At 39.8% G+C, this 14,862-nt stretch overlaps 1 protein-coding gene across 5 annotated transcripts in view; it reads left to right on the top strand.

Annotated features, from left to right (window-relative positions):
• LOC136434498 (cadherin EGF LAG seven-pass G-type receptor 2-like) overlaps positions 1 to 3,521 on the top strand; it is an 85,739-nt gene extending 82,218 nt beyond the window's left edge. For 2 of the 5 annotated variants that reach the window (XM_066427323.1, XM_066427320.1), the window contains 2 exons: positions 762 to 972; positions 2,143 to 3,521. In XM_066427323.1, the coding sequence (XP_066283420.1) occupies positions 762 to 972; positions 2,143 to 2,167 (236 nt within the window). In that variant the 3' untranslated portion in view covers positions 2,168 to 3,521. The other 3 variants (XM_066427322.1, XM_066427319.1, XM_066427321.1) reach the window with 2 other exon arrangements.
• The last annotated feature ends 11,341 nt before the right edge of the window (positions 3,522 to 14,862 follow it).

Raw genomic sequence — 14,862 nt, 5'->3', positions numbered from 1 at the left:
GTCAGCTGGGTAAATAGCAGTGTGTTGCACACGTGTTTGTCTGTGTGCATATGTTCTATTCATTCACGTACAAAAATAGACGACCTTACAAATTTAGGTCCCGTCCTTTCTTTAGAAGCTTGCAGCAATTATTAATTACCCTTATGTGAAAGTTCGTACTTTGTGCTTATTACAATAAGAGAAAGTTTCTTCGTACCATTGTTTACTTTCGGACTAAAATAGAAACTCACAGTGTATATAATAAAGGGAAAGTGCCAGCGATGGTTATCTTTATTATACATAAACAGGACCTTGTCAGTCTTCAGAAAATGTAATCTGTAATATTGGAAATTTGATGAAAGTTATGGATACTCCGAATATGTTCGCCTTTCCTGAAATTGATGTTATATTTGAACTTTTTGATAGTCTATGCCACTTTCATATCTAATGGTTCAGTTCTGGATAAATTTATCATAACATGGCACAATTGCAATGATTTTTTAACATATACAAAAATTCATCTTCCCACTTTTACTCACTGTGAGGGGTGTATGTGTGTGCGTGTTTGTGTGTGTGTCTGTGTGTGTCTGAGTTTGTGTGTGTGTGTTTGTGTTGTGTGTGTGTGTGTGTCTGAGTTTTTGTATGTGTGTGTGTGTGTGTGAGTTTGTGTGTGTGTGTGTGTACTGTGAGAGAGAGTTTGTCATATTTTTACGTTCTAACCACATTTCGCTAAACTCGTGTCGTTCCACGTTCTCACCGCATGTTGCATGTTCGTTTCGCAGGTAGCCGTGAGTTCCTAACCAAACCGCTCGTGCACAATAGCATACTGCACGACCTCAGATATAAGCCCCCGTCACGAGGGTCCAGCGATAGTGGTAGTCGGGGTCAGGGGTCGAGACAGACGTCGCGGGACGACCTGGATAGGTTACCGAACTTGCACATGGCCATTCGTACCAACGGTACCATGAGCGACCATGCGGCCTCAGATACGGAGTAAGTCGTTATCATTTCGGTCGGTGGTGGTGGTGGTAGTGACAGTCTAACTCTAAGATCATGAGATAAACTGTATTTACATGTAATTCTAAAATGCATACAACCTGGACTTGGCTTAGTCTTCTAATAATTCTATTGAACCATCCCAAATTGTCTTTGTCATTGACATATCAATTTTCAGAGTTTTGGTAAAACATCAATTTTTTCAGAGTTTTGGTATAAAACCTGGTTCTCCAGTTCTTCCTTTTAGTCACTGATGAAAGACAGAGGATGCTGTCTGAAACGTCTGTTTCAAAATTTTATCCAGTCGCCTGAGTAACTGTTTTTGGCAATTCCAAAATGCCTGAAAAAAAAATTTGTTGTATTCAGTTACATTTAATGTCAACTCTTATGAATCCGTCGGGTGCCCTAAGACAGTGTTTCAGTGAGGCCTTCTCAAGAATATCTTGAACACCTGGATATCTGAAATGTGCATACCTCAGGGATAACTGATGCTGCATTAGTAGATCTCTTTGTATGCACCAAATATTTTAATATGGCGGTCTTCGGGTATCTGGCAGCATTATGAGAGTTGACATAGCATGTTTGTCACAGAAAATATTGAACCTTAGACACCATAATTCATAACTGTACGATATTTTAATCTCTGTTTCTCAATAGAGCAGTCTGACATATTCTTTGTTATTATTACTTCTTGATACAATGTGCAGATAGTGTGCCACGTCATGCTTTAGTACCAAGAGAATTCTGCACTTTCCCAGCCAGACTCAGGAATTGTACATTAAACAAAGAGCCGTGTGTAATCTCCTGTTCCATCAGCGAAATGGAAAATCTAATGGTTATTGGGGTTTAACTAATTGGTTTCATTTCTGAACTGATTGAACTACTCCTATCCCTTATATGGTGTTGAGTTCTGGTCCTATTTTATCTCTCTAACAGACATTATGGCTTTTCATCCAAAGTTCACTAACCAATGTCACTAACTCACTAACTTTCTAACTCTCCCTCTCTTCCTCCCCCCCTCACACTTTTTTCAGACTTGGTTTATTCCATATCATATTGTGAGATGTTTTGAAAGGCTTTTTGTTTTCGTTCACGTTTGGTTTCCATTGCACACGTTACGTTTGAGTTTCGCTAAGTTTCGTTTTGTCCTTCGTGTTTTTTGTGCAGCGGCAGCAACGAGACCTCCGTATGACGACATGTGACCTCTGACCCTTGGTGCGAAACAACCCGTCCCTTGCGGTGAGGCCGGAAACACAACCAGAAAGCAGCAAATATTTTTATAAAATACATTTTTATATATTTTGTAATTTTGACCAGTGTTGCTAACAAATTATTTCTGTACATTTTTGTAAGATTGTGAAGAAACAAATCTAATAGGGCGCTGAGCTATGCTATTGTAAATTGGGGTAGAAGATTTTCAACTCTTGTAGTTACAATACAAGGTTTTTTTAAGAATAGTTGTGCTTTTTGTACATCGGCAATGATATTCCCATAATGGGGCTTGTACTTTACAGAACTCATGTTGTCATCAATAGGAAAATATGAAATCTAGGATTGTAAATTTCTTAAGTGTTTTCAAAGAATTCTAGAAGAAGCTGGTGTGTATTTTATTTGTTTGACATTGAAGTTGTTTTAAAGGTCACAGATACTTTGACTTGTACAGAACAGTTTTAGCCGTTGGGAAGACATTTTTCCCGGCATGTATTGTAGAGAGTAGGCCAGTTTTATCAACCGCACTGTGCACTAAGGTTAGCAAACCAACTGTGTAATAATGATTATGATACAACACGTGATTCAGGAAGAGACTTTGTGATGTGTACATGGCATCTGTATTGTGTATATTTGGACTAAATGTTTAGGTGTTAGAAATGATTAAGTAATTTTAGCAGGACCGTCCAAGGGGCGCATTACCCTTCGTAATGTACCAACACTACCTGTGCTACTTTTAGAATTGTAGAATATCACTGTGAAATAACTTTTTGACAGCTGAATTTTTAACAGTTTGTAAGAAATAATGGATTTCTACGATGTACCGTGATTCAACAATGAAGTTCTCAGATGGGATAGTGTTATGAAGACGCTCGAATTCTGTGCTTGTGATTTTACATGACCTCACAGCCGCAGATGTTTTAAACTATTTAAAAGTGAATGGAGTATATTTCTGCTGTGCCATTGTATTATAGGTGCTTTAGTTCATGAATATGTCGATACTGTTGGTGATAGTTTCGTCTGTCGTGTGGTTAAATGTTCGCGTTAATCGTTAAGTTAATCGTAGTTTTCTGTGCAGCTTGTAATGATAATAATGATACCACGGAAGTCGAAAGCTGCCGAACCGCAAACTTCATACGGCTGCATCTGTACAGTCACAATAACGGCCGAGAACGTAGTAGGAAATTCGATAGAAGTGAGCTGCTAAGGTGTGTTGTTTTTTTGAAAAAGTGATTTTGTAAAAGTAAAACTGTGAATTTGTATGCTGCCAATGTTTGGTCTGTATGATATCTTTGTGATCCCAATGGCATCAGATTAAACCCACTGGTATGAATTGACATCTGAAGTCTGTTTCTTATGTTATTGTGTTGTCTTTTTTTATTGAACTTTTCAAATAACAAATACAGCACATGTAAGGGAACCATTCAGTAGTAATAACAGAAATTTAAAAATCAGCTTAGAATAACAATACTGTAAATCACTTTAATATAGCGGCAGGAAAATATAGTGGTTTGGGAAAAATGGAGTAGGTCACAGCACTTGATTTTAACGCTGGGAACAAACATTACTGTCTCAAATATTAGTGATCAAATATTTGCGGTGATGAAATTTTAGCTGATGACTAGTGACCGTTAAAACAGCTGAAATGAAATCATAGTTAACAAATCGAGAATTACAGTAACAGAAGTTTCAAGTATGACCAAATGATAGCAACACAACTATAACTACAATGTATAATGTAACAGAAATTCTGGAGTTTTACACAAGAGAATGATAACAGAAATTCAATTGGTAAGTAAACAGTGTATCAGCTGCATAAAGTGCCCCACTTCCCCAGATGCTTCTCCAGTTTGCCTTTCCTCAAGTCTATATGATATTCTACATTGAAAAAGAAATTAATGTAGCGAAGGAAAGAGTCAAAATTCAAGGTATTTTGTTGTGTTATTGTCACCTACTGGAAGGAGGTTCACCTCTGACGGGGGTCCTGTTTTTGGATGGAGAGTGTTAAGGATTATTCCAAAAGAGTTAGGGGGGCAAGTAAATGCATTGTAATTACAACAGGCGATATGGTATTAATCTGGACTGTCACCCTAAGTTATTACTAGTACATGTACTTCTTTTTAAGAGAAAGTAACGTTAGATGGAAAAAAATTGATGCGCGTGCGTATGTCATTCATATAATTAAGGCAGTATGGCCTTCATACTACAGAAGGGGTCCAGAATGGCTTCTGAGAAACGAAGATAGTCACAGCCCAACACAACTACTTCCAAGGACTGTGGATTGTTGACTTCCACGATCTTCCACGGCGGTCGAATTGACCACTTTTGGTGGTGTGTTGGGCTCTGACTACTGTAAATGCTAGCGTGGTTTGAATTTCGCGGTAGGGAGAAAATTGAGTTTTTAAGTTTGCGTTTGAGACATTAGTAGACAAGGGTTTAATCAAGGAGGTTAAAATAACCTCATTTGAACCTCCTTGGTTTAATATAGGAGGGCAAAAAAATTCGCGGTGGTTTTAAGTTCGAGGCGAAGAGCTTATCGCAACAAAAACGTACTGAAACCCCCGCGAACATTTTTGCATTAAAGCTGTCTCCGTTTCTCAGAAGCCCTTCTGTAGTATCTTTAGTAGGCCACACTGTCTTGATTATATGTATCCGCGCGAGCATCAATTTTCGTCCTTTTCCACAAAATTCTTCTGGCGTTGTTGCAAACAGACGATATGCTTAGCAAATGATGATTTGATATAATCTAGAATGAAGAAAAAGGGGGCGGTGTCACAAACAAGGGTCAAATAGGAACACAGGTAGGACACTAAATGGACGTAAATCTAGTCCAGTGCTTTTGTATTTTAGAACAGAACAATGCATATGAGCAAGATGAACAAGAGGAAACATTTGAAGGTTAGGTTTGGGATTTTGTCAACCTTCGTGCAACAATAAGCGTATCGTTTGCATTTCGATTTTTGACCCATAAATTTGGTTGGTTTAGTGGGCCATGGGGGATATAATCTATAAATAATTGTTGAATGGCCATGGCAGAAAAGGCTCGGGGTGGAGCCAGTAGACAATGCGAAAGAATTGGTTCAGAAGTAAACAAGTGTCACAGTTCACCGGACGGTGAGCAAGTACTGTAAATGGGGTTTGCGGAAAAAGCTGGCCCTGTCTACCTGGCCTGTCTACCCTGGCTATCTACCCTTTTTGGACCCCAAGGGCATGCATGGGGTTTTGCATCTGATTGAATTTTCTTGAGGAAAACCTGGGTCAGTGGCAATCCCAGCTGTGGGTGGGCTGGATCATACTATTGGAGGATAGGGACAGTTATGAGCAACTCCATCAACACTGGAAGAAAATCCTGTTTGTATACAATAAAATGTACTAAGGTTGTTAAACTAGATAGAAGGGGTATCAGATGCAGGATAAACAAAGAAAACCGAAAACTGATAGGATGGTTTGCCAGAACAGCAGCTGCTAAAAGATTTCGTCAGTATCAGCTACAGTAACCCCAAGGAGTGTCAGACATCTGTTTAGAATCAAGCTGTTGTGACAAACAAAAGTCCTATTGTTGTCTGGCTCATCCTACCAGTTTTCTTGTCTTCATTGTCTTACCTTCCACTTCAGTTGTGTTTAATATTCTAGGTGCATTTTATTGTATACTTGTACCTGGAACTTTTTTCCCAGTCTTGGTGGAATTGCTTTACCAGCTTCACCCACACACCCGCCCCAACAAAACACCAATAGGCATTATCTTCCATCCAGCTCACACACATCTGGAAATGTATTGACCCAGTTTTTCTTTAAGGAAATTCCATTAAAGGCCTAACCCCCATGCATACCCTTGGGGTCCAAGAAAGGTAGGTAGCCAGGGTAGACAGGCCAGGTAGACAGGGCCAGCTTTTTCCGCAATCCCCTGTAAATGCATTTAAGTTCGCGTCGTTTTTGTAGTGTTCACGGTGGTTTTGAGTTTGCGGCAGCGCTATAGTCATATACTGCTACAGTATTGGACAAAAATGTCTGCGGTGGCTTAAAGTTCGCGGTGAAACGGTCGCCGCGAAAACCGCGAACATAAAACCACCGCGAACATTTCTGCATTTGCAGTATGTGGTATGGATGGATGGATATAGGTAAAAAGGGCAGAGGTTAGCTGTTTCAAAACTGGAGTAAAGCCCCCCTCTCACTGGACCCGCGACGCGATGGCGACCTCGCTGCGTCCTAGATTGAATTTGAGTTAGCGTGCCTGCGAAGCTGGTGTGTTACGCCTAATGGCGGTTGTACCGGCTATATAGATACAGATACAGATACAGACAGATACAGATACAATGGGAATGTCATGCAAAACGTACAAGCATGACTAAAAAAAAAAAACATCACACAAAGCGTAAGAAGATTATTTTTTGTCGATGAAATTCGTTTAGCGCCTTGTCAAATCGCTCGGTCGCAGCCAGGTCGCCAACGTGTCGCGGGTCCAGTAGTGCCCCCATTTCACGACTTCACGTTTTTTTACCAAGATTGTCACATTATCCTACTCTCCAAGCAGAGGAGGGTTTCCGGCGGGTTTTTGACGTGTTTTTAGGCTTTCTGCTTTGTAATGCTTTTTTGACTCTCGTGGGGTTTATATAGACAAAAAAACAAAACATGACAAAGTAGAAAGCCCGACAAAACCGCCTAATAACACGTCAAAAACCAGCCGAAACCCCTCCTCTGCTTGGAGAGTAACACTATCCCCCTCGTACGAGATGCTTGACACCACCCAGAAGTGAAAGTCAATGATCAGCTGCCTGTGGATATACCTGCCCGATCGCAACATCGAAAGTTCATGGAAGAATCTTAACTTGAATCGGTGATTGAACAAATTTGGAGATTTTTTTTCATTATGATGTCTACAATTGCTACCTACTACTAGACTGTATCGGATAAGCATTTCAGAGAGAGACCAAAAAGGGGCATTCTTTAGCGCAGTCCCGAATCAGAACATTTTCAAGTATTTGTAAAATGTTGGACTCCCGCTTTGCTGTTGAGGGAACGGTGACATATTACTTAGCTAATCAATCAATTACGTTTCACTGCGTCCGTGTATCAAATTAAACCCAGACACAATGATTTGACTTGCGGCACTTTTTGTCTGAAGAAAAAGAATGTGTGCGCGCGGTCTTCTTTTTCAGGTCGGTAAATTCTCAAGTAAAGAATGATTCCAGCGTTTTTAAATTCTTCCACAAAATACCATATACTCATCTGACAATACAATGGTTACGGATAAGTTACTAAATGTTCGCGGTGGTTTTACTGTAGCCTGTGTTTACACAAGCTCTCGGCCGGAGGTTACTGGACCGGCTGGCTACTAGGAGCGCGATTCGTCAGGCTAGTTTTACTGATGTTCACGGTTTTCGCGGCGACCGTTTCACCGCAAATATTTTTGTCCAATACTGTAGCAATATGTGACTGCAGCGCCGCCGCAAACTTAAAACCACCGCAAACACTCCATTTTCGCCTTAGCGCGAAATTAAGACCACGCGAATTTAAATGCATTCACAGTATGACCTGCCTTAACCTCTAGACAACTACCCCCACCGTAGTCACTTTCCGACCTGATAATTTTCAATAGAAAGCATTGGTACTTAAATTGTGACAGTAATTATTTTCAACAAGAATTACGGACATTCCAACTCAAATCCATCACCCTAAGGTTAACAAAGAACTGTCAGATAGATGTTCCTTTCAGAAAATTAGGTTGTTGACTATTTCTGTGCCTTTTTCACGCATCAAAAGTTCATACACAGTACAGTCTAGTCTTAAAATGCGGATTTGTATTTCACTAGCACGCTCCATATACATACAGCAATCTGAGAGCCAAGAAAGTAAAATTAAAATTATCTGAATACAAATTAAGATTTTAACAGACTTATGGAACGTAAAATCAATGGGGCAAAAGAATTCATTCTTTGTGCGATGTGCAGCAGTATGGTAGCAGACTTCTTTGAAGCGACTACTTGTAGTTAAGGTATGGTCCGCCCTCTAGACAACTACCCCTGTGTCTGTCTCAGTTCTATTTTTAACAATAATTACAGACATTCCGAAACTCAGATCCATACATCACACTAGTGTTAACAAAGAACTGTCAGATAGATGTTCCTTTCAGAAAATTAGGTTGTTGTCTATTTTTGTGTCATTTTCACGCATCAAAAGTTCATACACAGTACAGTCTAGTCTTAAAATGCGGATTTCTATTTCACTAGAACGCTCCATATATAGCAATCTGAGAGCCAAGAAAGTAAAATTAAAGTTATCTGATTAAAAATTTAGATTTTAACAGACTTATGGGACTCAAAATCAATGGGGCAAAAGAATTCATTCTTTGTGCGATTTGCAGCAGTATGGTAGCAACTTCCCGGTTGTTGGATTGAAGCGACTACTAGCTGCCCTCTAGACAATCACCTCAGTTCTATTTTTAACAATAATTACAGACATTCCAAACTCAGATCCATTCATCACACATGGGTTAACAAAGAACTGTCAGATAGATGTTCCTTTCAGAAAATTAAGTTGTTGACTATTTCTGTGCCTTTTTCACGCATCAAAAGTTCATACACAGTACAGTCTAGTCTTAAAATGCGGATTTCTATTTCACTAGAACGCTCCATATATAGCAATCTGAGAGCCAAGAAAGTAAAAGTAAAATTATCTGAATACAAATTAAGATTTTAACAGACTTATGGAACACAAATCCATGGGGTAAAAGAACGCATTCTTTGTACGATTTGCAGCAGTATGGTAGCAACCTTCTGTTTCTGGATTGAAGGGACTACTAGTTAAGGTATGTGCCGCCCTCTAGACAACTACCCCTGTGTCTGTCTCAGTTCTATTTTAAGCTATAATTACAGACATTCCGAACTCAGATCTATTCATCACACTAGGGTTAACAAAGAACTAACAGATAGATGTTCCTTTCAGAAAATTAGGTTGTTGTCTATTTTTGTGCCATTTTCACGCATCAAAAGTTCATATACAGTACAGTCTAGTCTTAAAATGCGGATGTGTATTTCACTAGCACGCTTCATATACATACAGCAATCTGAGAGCCAAGAAAGTAAAATTAAAGTTATCTGATTAAAAATTTAGATTTCAATAGACTTATGGGACTCAAAATCAATAGGGTAAAAGAATTCATTCTTTGTGCGATGTGCAGCAGGATAGTAGCAGCCTTCTTTTTTTTGGATTGAAGCGTTCGCCCTCTAGACAACTACCCCTGTGTCTGTCTCAGTTCAATTTTTAACAATAATTACAGACATCCCGAAACTCAGATCCATTCATCACACAAGGGTTAACAAAGAACTGTCAGATAGATGTTCCTTTCAGAAAATTAGGTTGTTGACTATTTCTGTGCCTTTTTCACGCATCAAAAGTTCATACACAGTACAGTCTAGTCTTAAAATGCGGATTTGTATTTTACTAGCACGCTCCATATACATACAGAAATCTGAGAGCCAAGAAAGTAAAATTGAAATTATCTGAATACAAATTAAGATTTTAACAGACTTATGGAACACAAAATCAATGCATTCTTTGTACGATTTGCAGCAGTATGGTAGCAACCTTCTGTTTCTTGATTGAAGCGACTTCTAGTTAAGGTATGGTCCGCCCTCTAGACAACTACCCCTGTGTCTGTCTCAGTTCTATTTTTAACAATAATTACAGACATTCCGAAACTCAGATCTATTCATCACACCAGGGTTATTAACAACCTTACTGTCAGATAAATGTTCCTTTCAGAAAATTAGGTTGTTGTCTATTTTTTGTCCGCTTGTTTTGTGTGTAATTGTTTGTTTGCATGTATAGTTGTAGAAGACCACACCAAATTCGCTGTACTTTTGTTGTTTATTAATATTGCAGACGATTCAATATATTCAATATAGTCACCAGGTTGTATCATTACAGCCTGAAGGTACCCATCTCTGAGTAACGAGGCTGTTGTAAGGCGCTCGAGGCACCTCCTCGAACACGGGACTCCCATTTTACGTCTCTTCCGAAAGACGGTGCAGCCCCCGACAAGGATTCAACAGCGTACAGTATGGTTTCTGAATTTTGAGGAAAAGTAGAGCAAATGATTTAGGTCAACATTTCAACTGTCGGACAGACCAGTCAACTTTGACTACATCACTTTCGAAGTACAAACAGCAAGAGTTGGGAGACCTCAAACCTCCATTAAATGTTTTGATTATGCAAATTTAGGCCACGGTGACTTCATTATATGGGTAACATCCGTGCGAGCATCAATTTTCGTCTGTTCAATAAACTAAATAAAAAAATATTGGAAAACTGATAATCATGTCTCCCTGCACGAAATATATGTCGATCTATGAGCGAAGGTTTCTTACGTGTTCCCGTGAAATTTGACAGAACAAAAATTGGATTTATTGTTTGGTAAACCGCCTTCTGTAAGGTCCGTCATTTTTTAAACGTTCCTTACCACTTAGAATTTCGTAATAAAGGTAAGTTTTTTGGGGCCCAACTGTTTTTTTCGCACGCTCGCATCAATTTGGCAGTACCCAGATGATGTCATCCGTATACAATTTGTAATCAAATAAGTGTGGTCTTAGTTTCCACGGACGTTTTATGTCATGACATGCCATCTGTGAATTCTAACACAAAACACCAGTCTCATGCAGCGCTGATGCGCTTATTGCTATCTATCAAAGTTCTTCAAAGACAGTAACTGAGGACGAACATAATCAATACCAGCCTAGCCCGTGGATCCGCATCAAACTGTGGACTGAAGTGTCATAGGAAGGAAAGAAGCGAAATGCAGAGAGTTGATTCCGTGTTAGTCTCCAAGCAGACCTACGGGTTGGCAAAGACCGTATCCAACAGGCAGAAGGAGTTTTTATAGCCAACCCAAGTCTCATAGCCAACCCTTCTGCCTGTTGGATACGGTCTTTTCCAACCCGTAGGTCTGCTTGGAGACTAATTCCGTGTGTCGTCACAGAACTAACGTTTCATAAGTATCAAGTCGGGCTTGGCAATCTTGTAGTACGCTCATTCTCATTCAAATGTACACATTTTGTAACTTCCGTTACCGTTTGAAGTAAGACGCTTCTGACATTAAGATATGCCACATATAAGGTGCCAAACTTTCTTTTTGAAAAGCCAGAAAAGTTTTTAGTGGCCATAAAAACGACATTTTGGCACCTTATATGTGGCAAATCTTAATGTCAGGAACGTCTTACTTCAAACGGTGTACATTTTAAGAGCGAGTTTGTACATTTTGAGAACGAGCGAGTATTAAATATATATAATCTGGCTTTCGTTGTCTCTGTCATCGGGTCGCCCGGTGGGCTGTGTGTAGCTAGCCTGGTACCCAAACCTACTGCAGCTCCCGAGTCTACTTGCTATTTGCAGAGGAGACAGAAATCGAGAAGAGACTCGGGAGCTATAATACGTCCGGATACCAGGCTAGTGTGAAACAGCCATCCAATCAACCTATAGCACCTCCCACTAGTCTCTACCAGACTAACCGCATCGGCTATAGAGAGAACATTTGCCGTGGGACTTTGGCCATGGAGGATAACATTCCCATCCGCTGTTATATTGGACCTTTTCTCCGTAGCAGACTCCCTTCATATAATTGACTCTATTTGGCCAGTTTCTACTCTTTTCCCAGCGACCCGCAGAGAATGGTAGAGCCTAACCTCTCACATGATCGAATTGATAAAAGTGAGATATTAAGAAAAAACACACATGTATATTCTGTGGCGTTCCTGTGTGTCATGTAGTTTTGTCCAGTCATGTTTTTTAATGAACCACAGGAAGAGTAGCTGTTAAGCTAATTGTGGATCCCAATCTCAAACTCAACACACAGCACCAATAATAGTCGACAATACCGGATCCGGAGGACATCCGTATGGAATACGAGAGTTGTACAAAACAGTTGTCTGATAATCATGACATGACCGTAGCCAGGATTTTGATTGAGGTTTTTTTTCATGTTTGAGGGACCAGCGAGCGCCGTAGGTGCGAGACGAGCGCCGCAGGCGCGAGCTTCCTAGGGGGGTCCGGGGGTATGCCCCCCCCCCCGGAAAATTTAAAAATTGAACCTTCTGATATGGCATTTCCTGCGTTTTTGAGAGGATTTCAGAGAAAGAAATCAGAGACAAAGTTATCAGTTTTTCTAGGATTCCAGCTCCGCTGTAAGTCCACCTTGAAAAAACCTTGGCCGTTAAAAACGGGACCCTCGAGTGTTTCAAATTCTAAGAATTGAACCCTCTCCTGTGCTTATGAGAGAATTTCAGAGGAAAAATCAGAGACAAAGTTTTTTTCTAGGATTCTAGCCTCTGTGGCGTTGTTGGTGATACATTATATATAACATTAGTCCGCCTTGAAAAAAAATCTTGAACATTAAAAAGTGGACCTTCAAGCCTGTGAAAGTGGACCTTCAAGCCTGTGTGGGTGGAGGGGGGTTCTTCCGAACCCCCCCTGGCTACGGGCATGCATGATGTGTGATATGTTGGTGAAAAGTAAAAAGGTTGAGTCTGTTTGTTTAGTATTCAACGAAGAGCTGCGTGTTTCGAAATGATAGAATGATAAATCCCTTAAGTATCGGTCAAAATACCTTTTCTTAAACCCCTGTCACACTTGTGCGTATATACAAGCCCGCATGAGTTGCGCATTAATATGTTTTTGGTCAAGATTGAGTTTTCAGCCCAAGAAGTCATTTCCTTGGTTCGATAACTAGGCTGCATAGCGGTGGGTCAACGCAGAAACAACTTCCTCCCCGCAAACTTTCCTTAAACCTAAGAAATGTTAATGCGCAACTCATGCGCACTTGAATATACGCACAAGTGTGACAGGGCCCTAAGATATGATAGGAATTGTCAAATCTATGATGCATTACATCTATAAACTTCTCAATATCTGAGCCAAGTTGAAAACACACAACGTCTTTAAAACATCAAGGATAAAAGAAACGAAAAGACATTGCACGAGCCAATAAACAGCCATCATTTCTAACTTTTTGATCCGACTGAATTTCTACAAATAACGTCTTGTCCTGGCCGTCTTTTTCCGTGATATCATCGTACAGATTTCTGACAACTATTGAAACATTCTATTAGACCACGAAGTATTTCAACCAATACAATGGAGGATACTAGTATTACGACCACATTGATAAAACGAAGATGTGAAAAAAAATCAAATATATTCTGAGGATAACCGATCTGGAGTCCGAAGACACCAGTTCATTTCCTCGAAAACACAAAAGAAGTTACGTTGATAAAGGTTAGACATCCAGGTCATAAGAGGTTAAGACTCAAGCAACTGGATGAAATTTGGAAACGGTCAGGCTTTTCAGACAGCATCTGCTCTCTTTCGTCAGTGACTAAAGGGAAGAACAGGAGTAACCATCTTTTAAACCAAAAGTCATCCTAAATTGTCTTCGCCTCTTTAACATATCAACGTGGACTTTTGGTTGCTCCATTTATTTCTTTTAGTCACTGACGAAAGACAGCGGATGCTGTCATAAACGTCTGTTTCCAAATTTTATGCAGTTGCTTGTCGATGAGTAACTGTCATTTGGTACAGAAGTTCTTTCTGCTATGAGACCCACCGTTGCCAGGTAAGTAAACATCTGCAACAAGGTCTTCATTAGATGTCCGTGGTTGTAATTGTTGTTCGTTAGCGTCGTTTCCGTCTGCATTGTTCAATGCAGTCTGATTTTAAGTTATTGACGTCACTCGTTTTCCGAATGACGTCATGAGAGTTGATTCTTCCTTTTCTTTGTTCCGGAATCCGAACACTTTTGCGACTGTGACACAAAAACATATTTCCCCCCCCCCCCAAATGAATAAATGAATGAACTTTACTGCTCAACAATCGTACATGGTACAATGTATGGCATTAAATCAACAATACTATCTAAGGCTAATCTATCCTACTATTCTTAGTACAAAATATTATCGAAACCAGTATATTGGTTACAATATAGTCATGTATGGGTAATTCTGTCTCGCTTTTGGATGTGAGAGCGAGCTTAGTTTGTTTCTAAAAGTTTGTGTGTGTGTGTGTGTGCGCATGAGGAGGGTCATGCTCTTCTTGGCGCCTGATGGTTCTTTGGTTTAAAGTGAAGTTTGGTATGGGGTACAGTACCGAGGTTGTGATATCTCAAACTTGCACCAATCAGCGACAATTTGTCGTCTGAAATTGCAGGGTTTTTTTTAAAGTTATCTTGTATCTGATTTGGAGTACCGAGGTTGTGATATCTTTTTGAGAGACATCAACAAAATGGCTCAAACTTGCACCAATCAGCGACAATTTGTCGTCTGAAATTGTAGGGTTTTTTTCCAGAAAGTTATCTTGTATCTGATTTGGAGCCAAAACTGACAATGTCAATGTGATATTTCGGATGCAGCCATTTTCTTTGTAGAGGTCAAATATTTTACCGGTGCATTGAACCTTAAAATGACTGCAAACTTGCACAAAGTCGCCGCAATAATTTGGTGCAATTAACCACAGTCCAGTGAGATACCCACTTTAGTAAAAAAAATCAGAACGGTTAATTTTCACAGTCTAATCATTTTATATTGCTGAAGATGAGGACATTTTTTCCTCTTTCCTAGAAATTGTGGCCATCCTGTCTTCACGTCTTAAATACAATTTGCTTAGCGAATATCTAGTGAGACACATTCAAAGATC

The sequence above is a fragment of the Branchiostoma lanceolatum genome, chromosome 5, assembly GCF_035083965.1.
Source record: "Branchiostoma lanceolatum isolate klBraLanc5 chromosome 5, klBraLanc5.hap2, whole genome shotgun sequence".
NCBI classification, from domain to species: Eukaryota; Metazoa; Chordata; class Leptocardii; order Amphioxiformes; family Branchiostomatidae; genus Branchiostoma; species Branchiostoma lanceolatum.
This window is presented reverse-complemented; position numbering and strand designations above follow the sequence as displayed.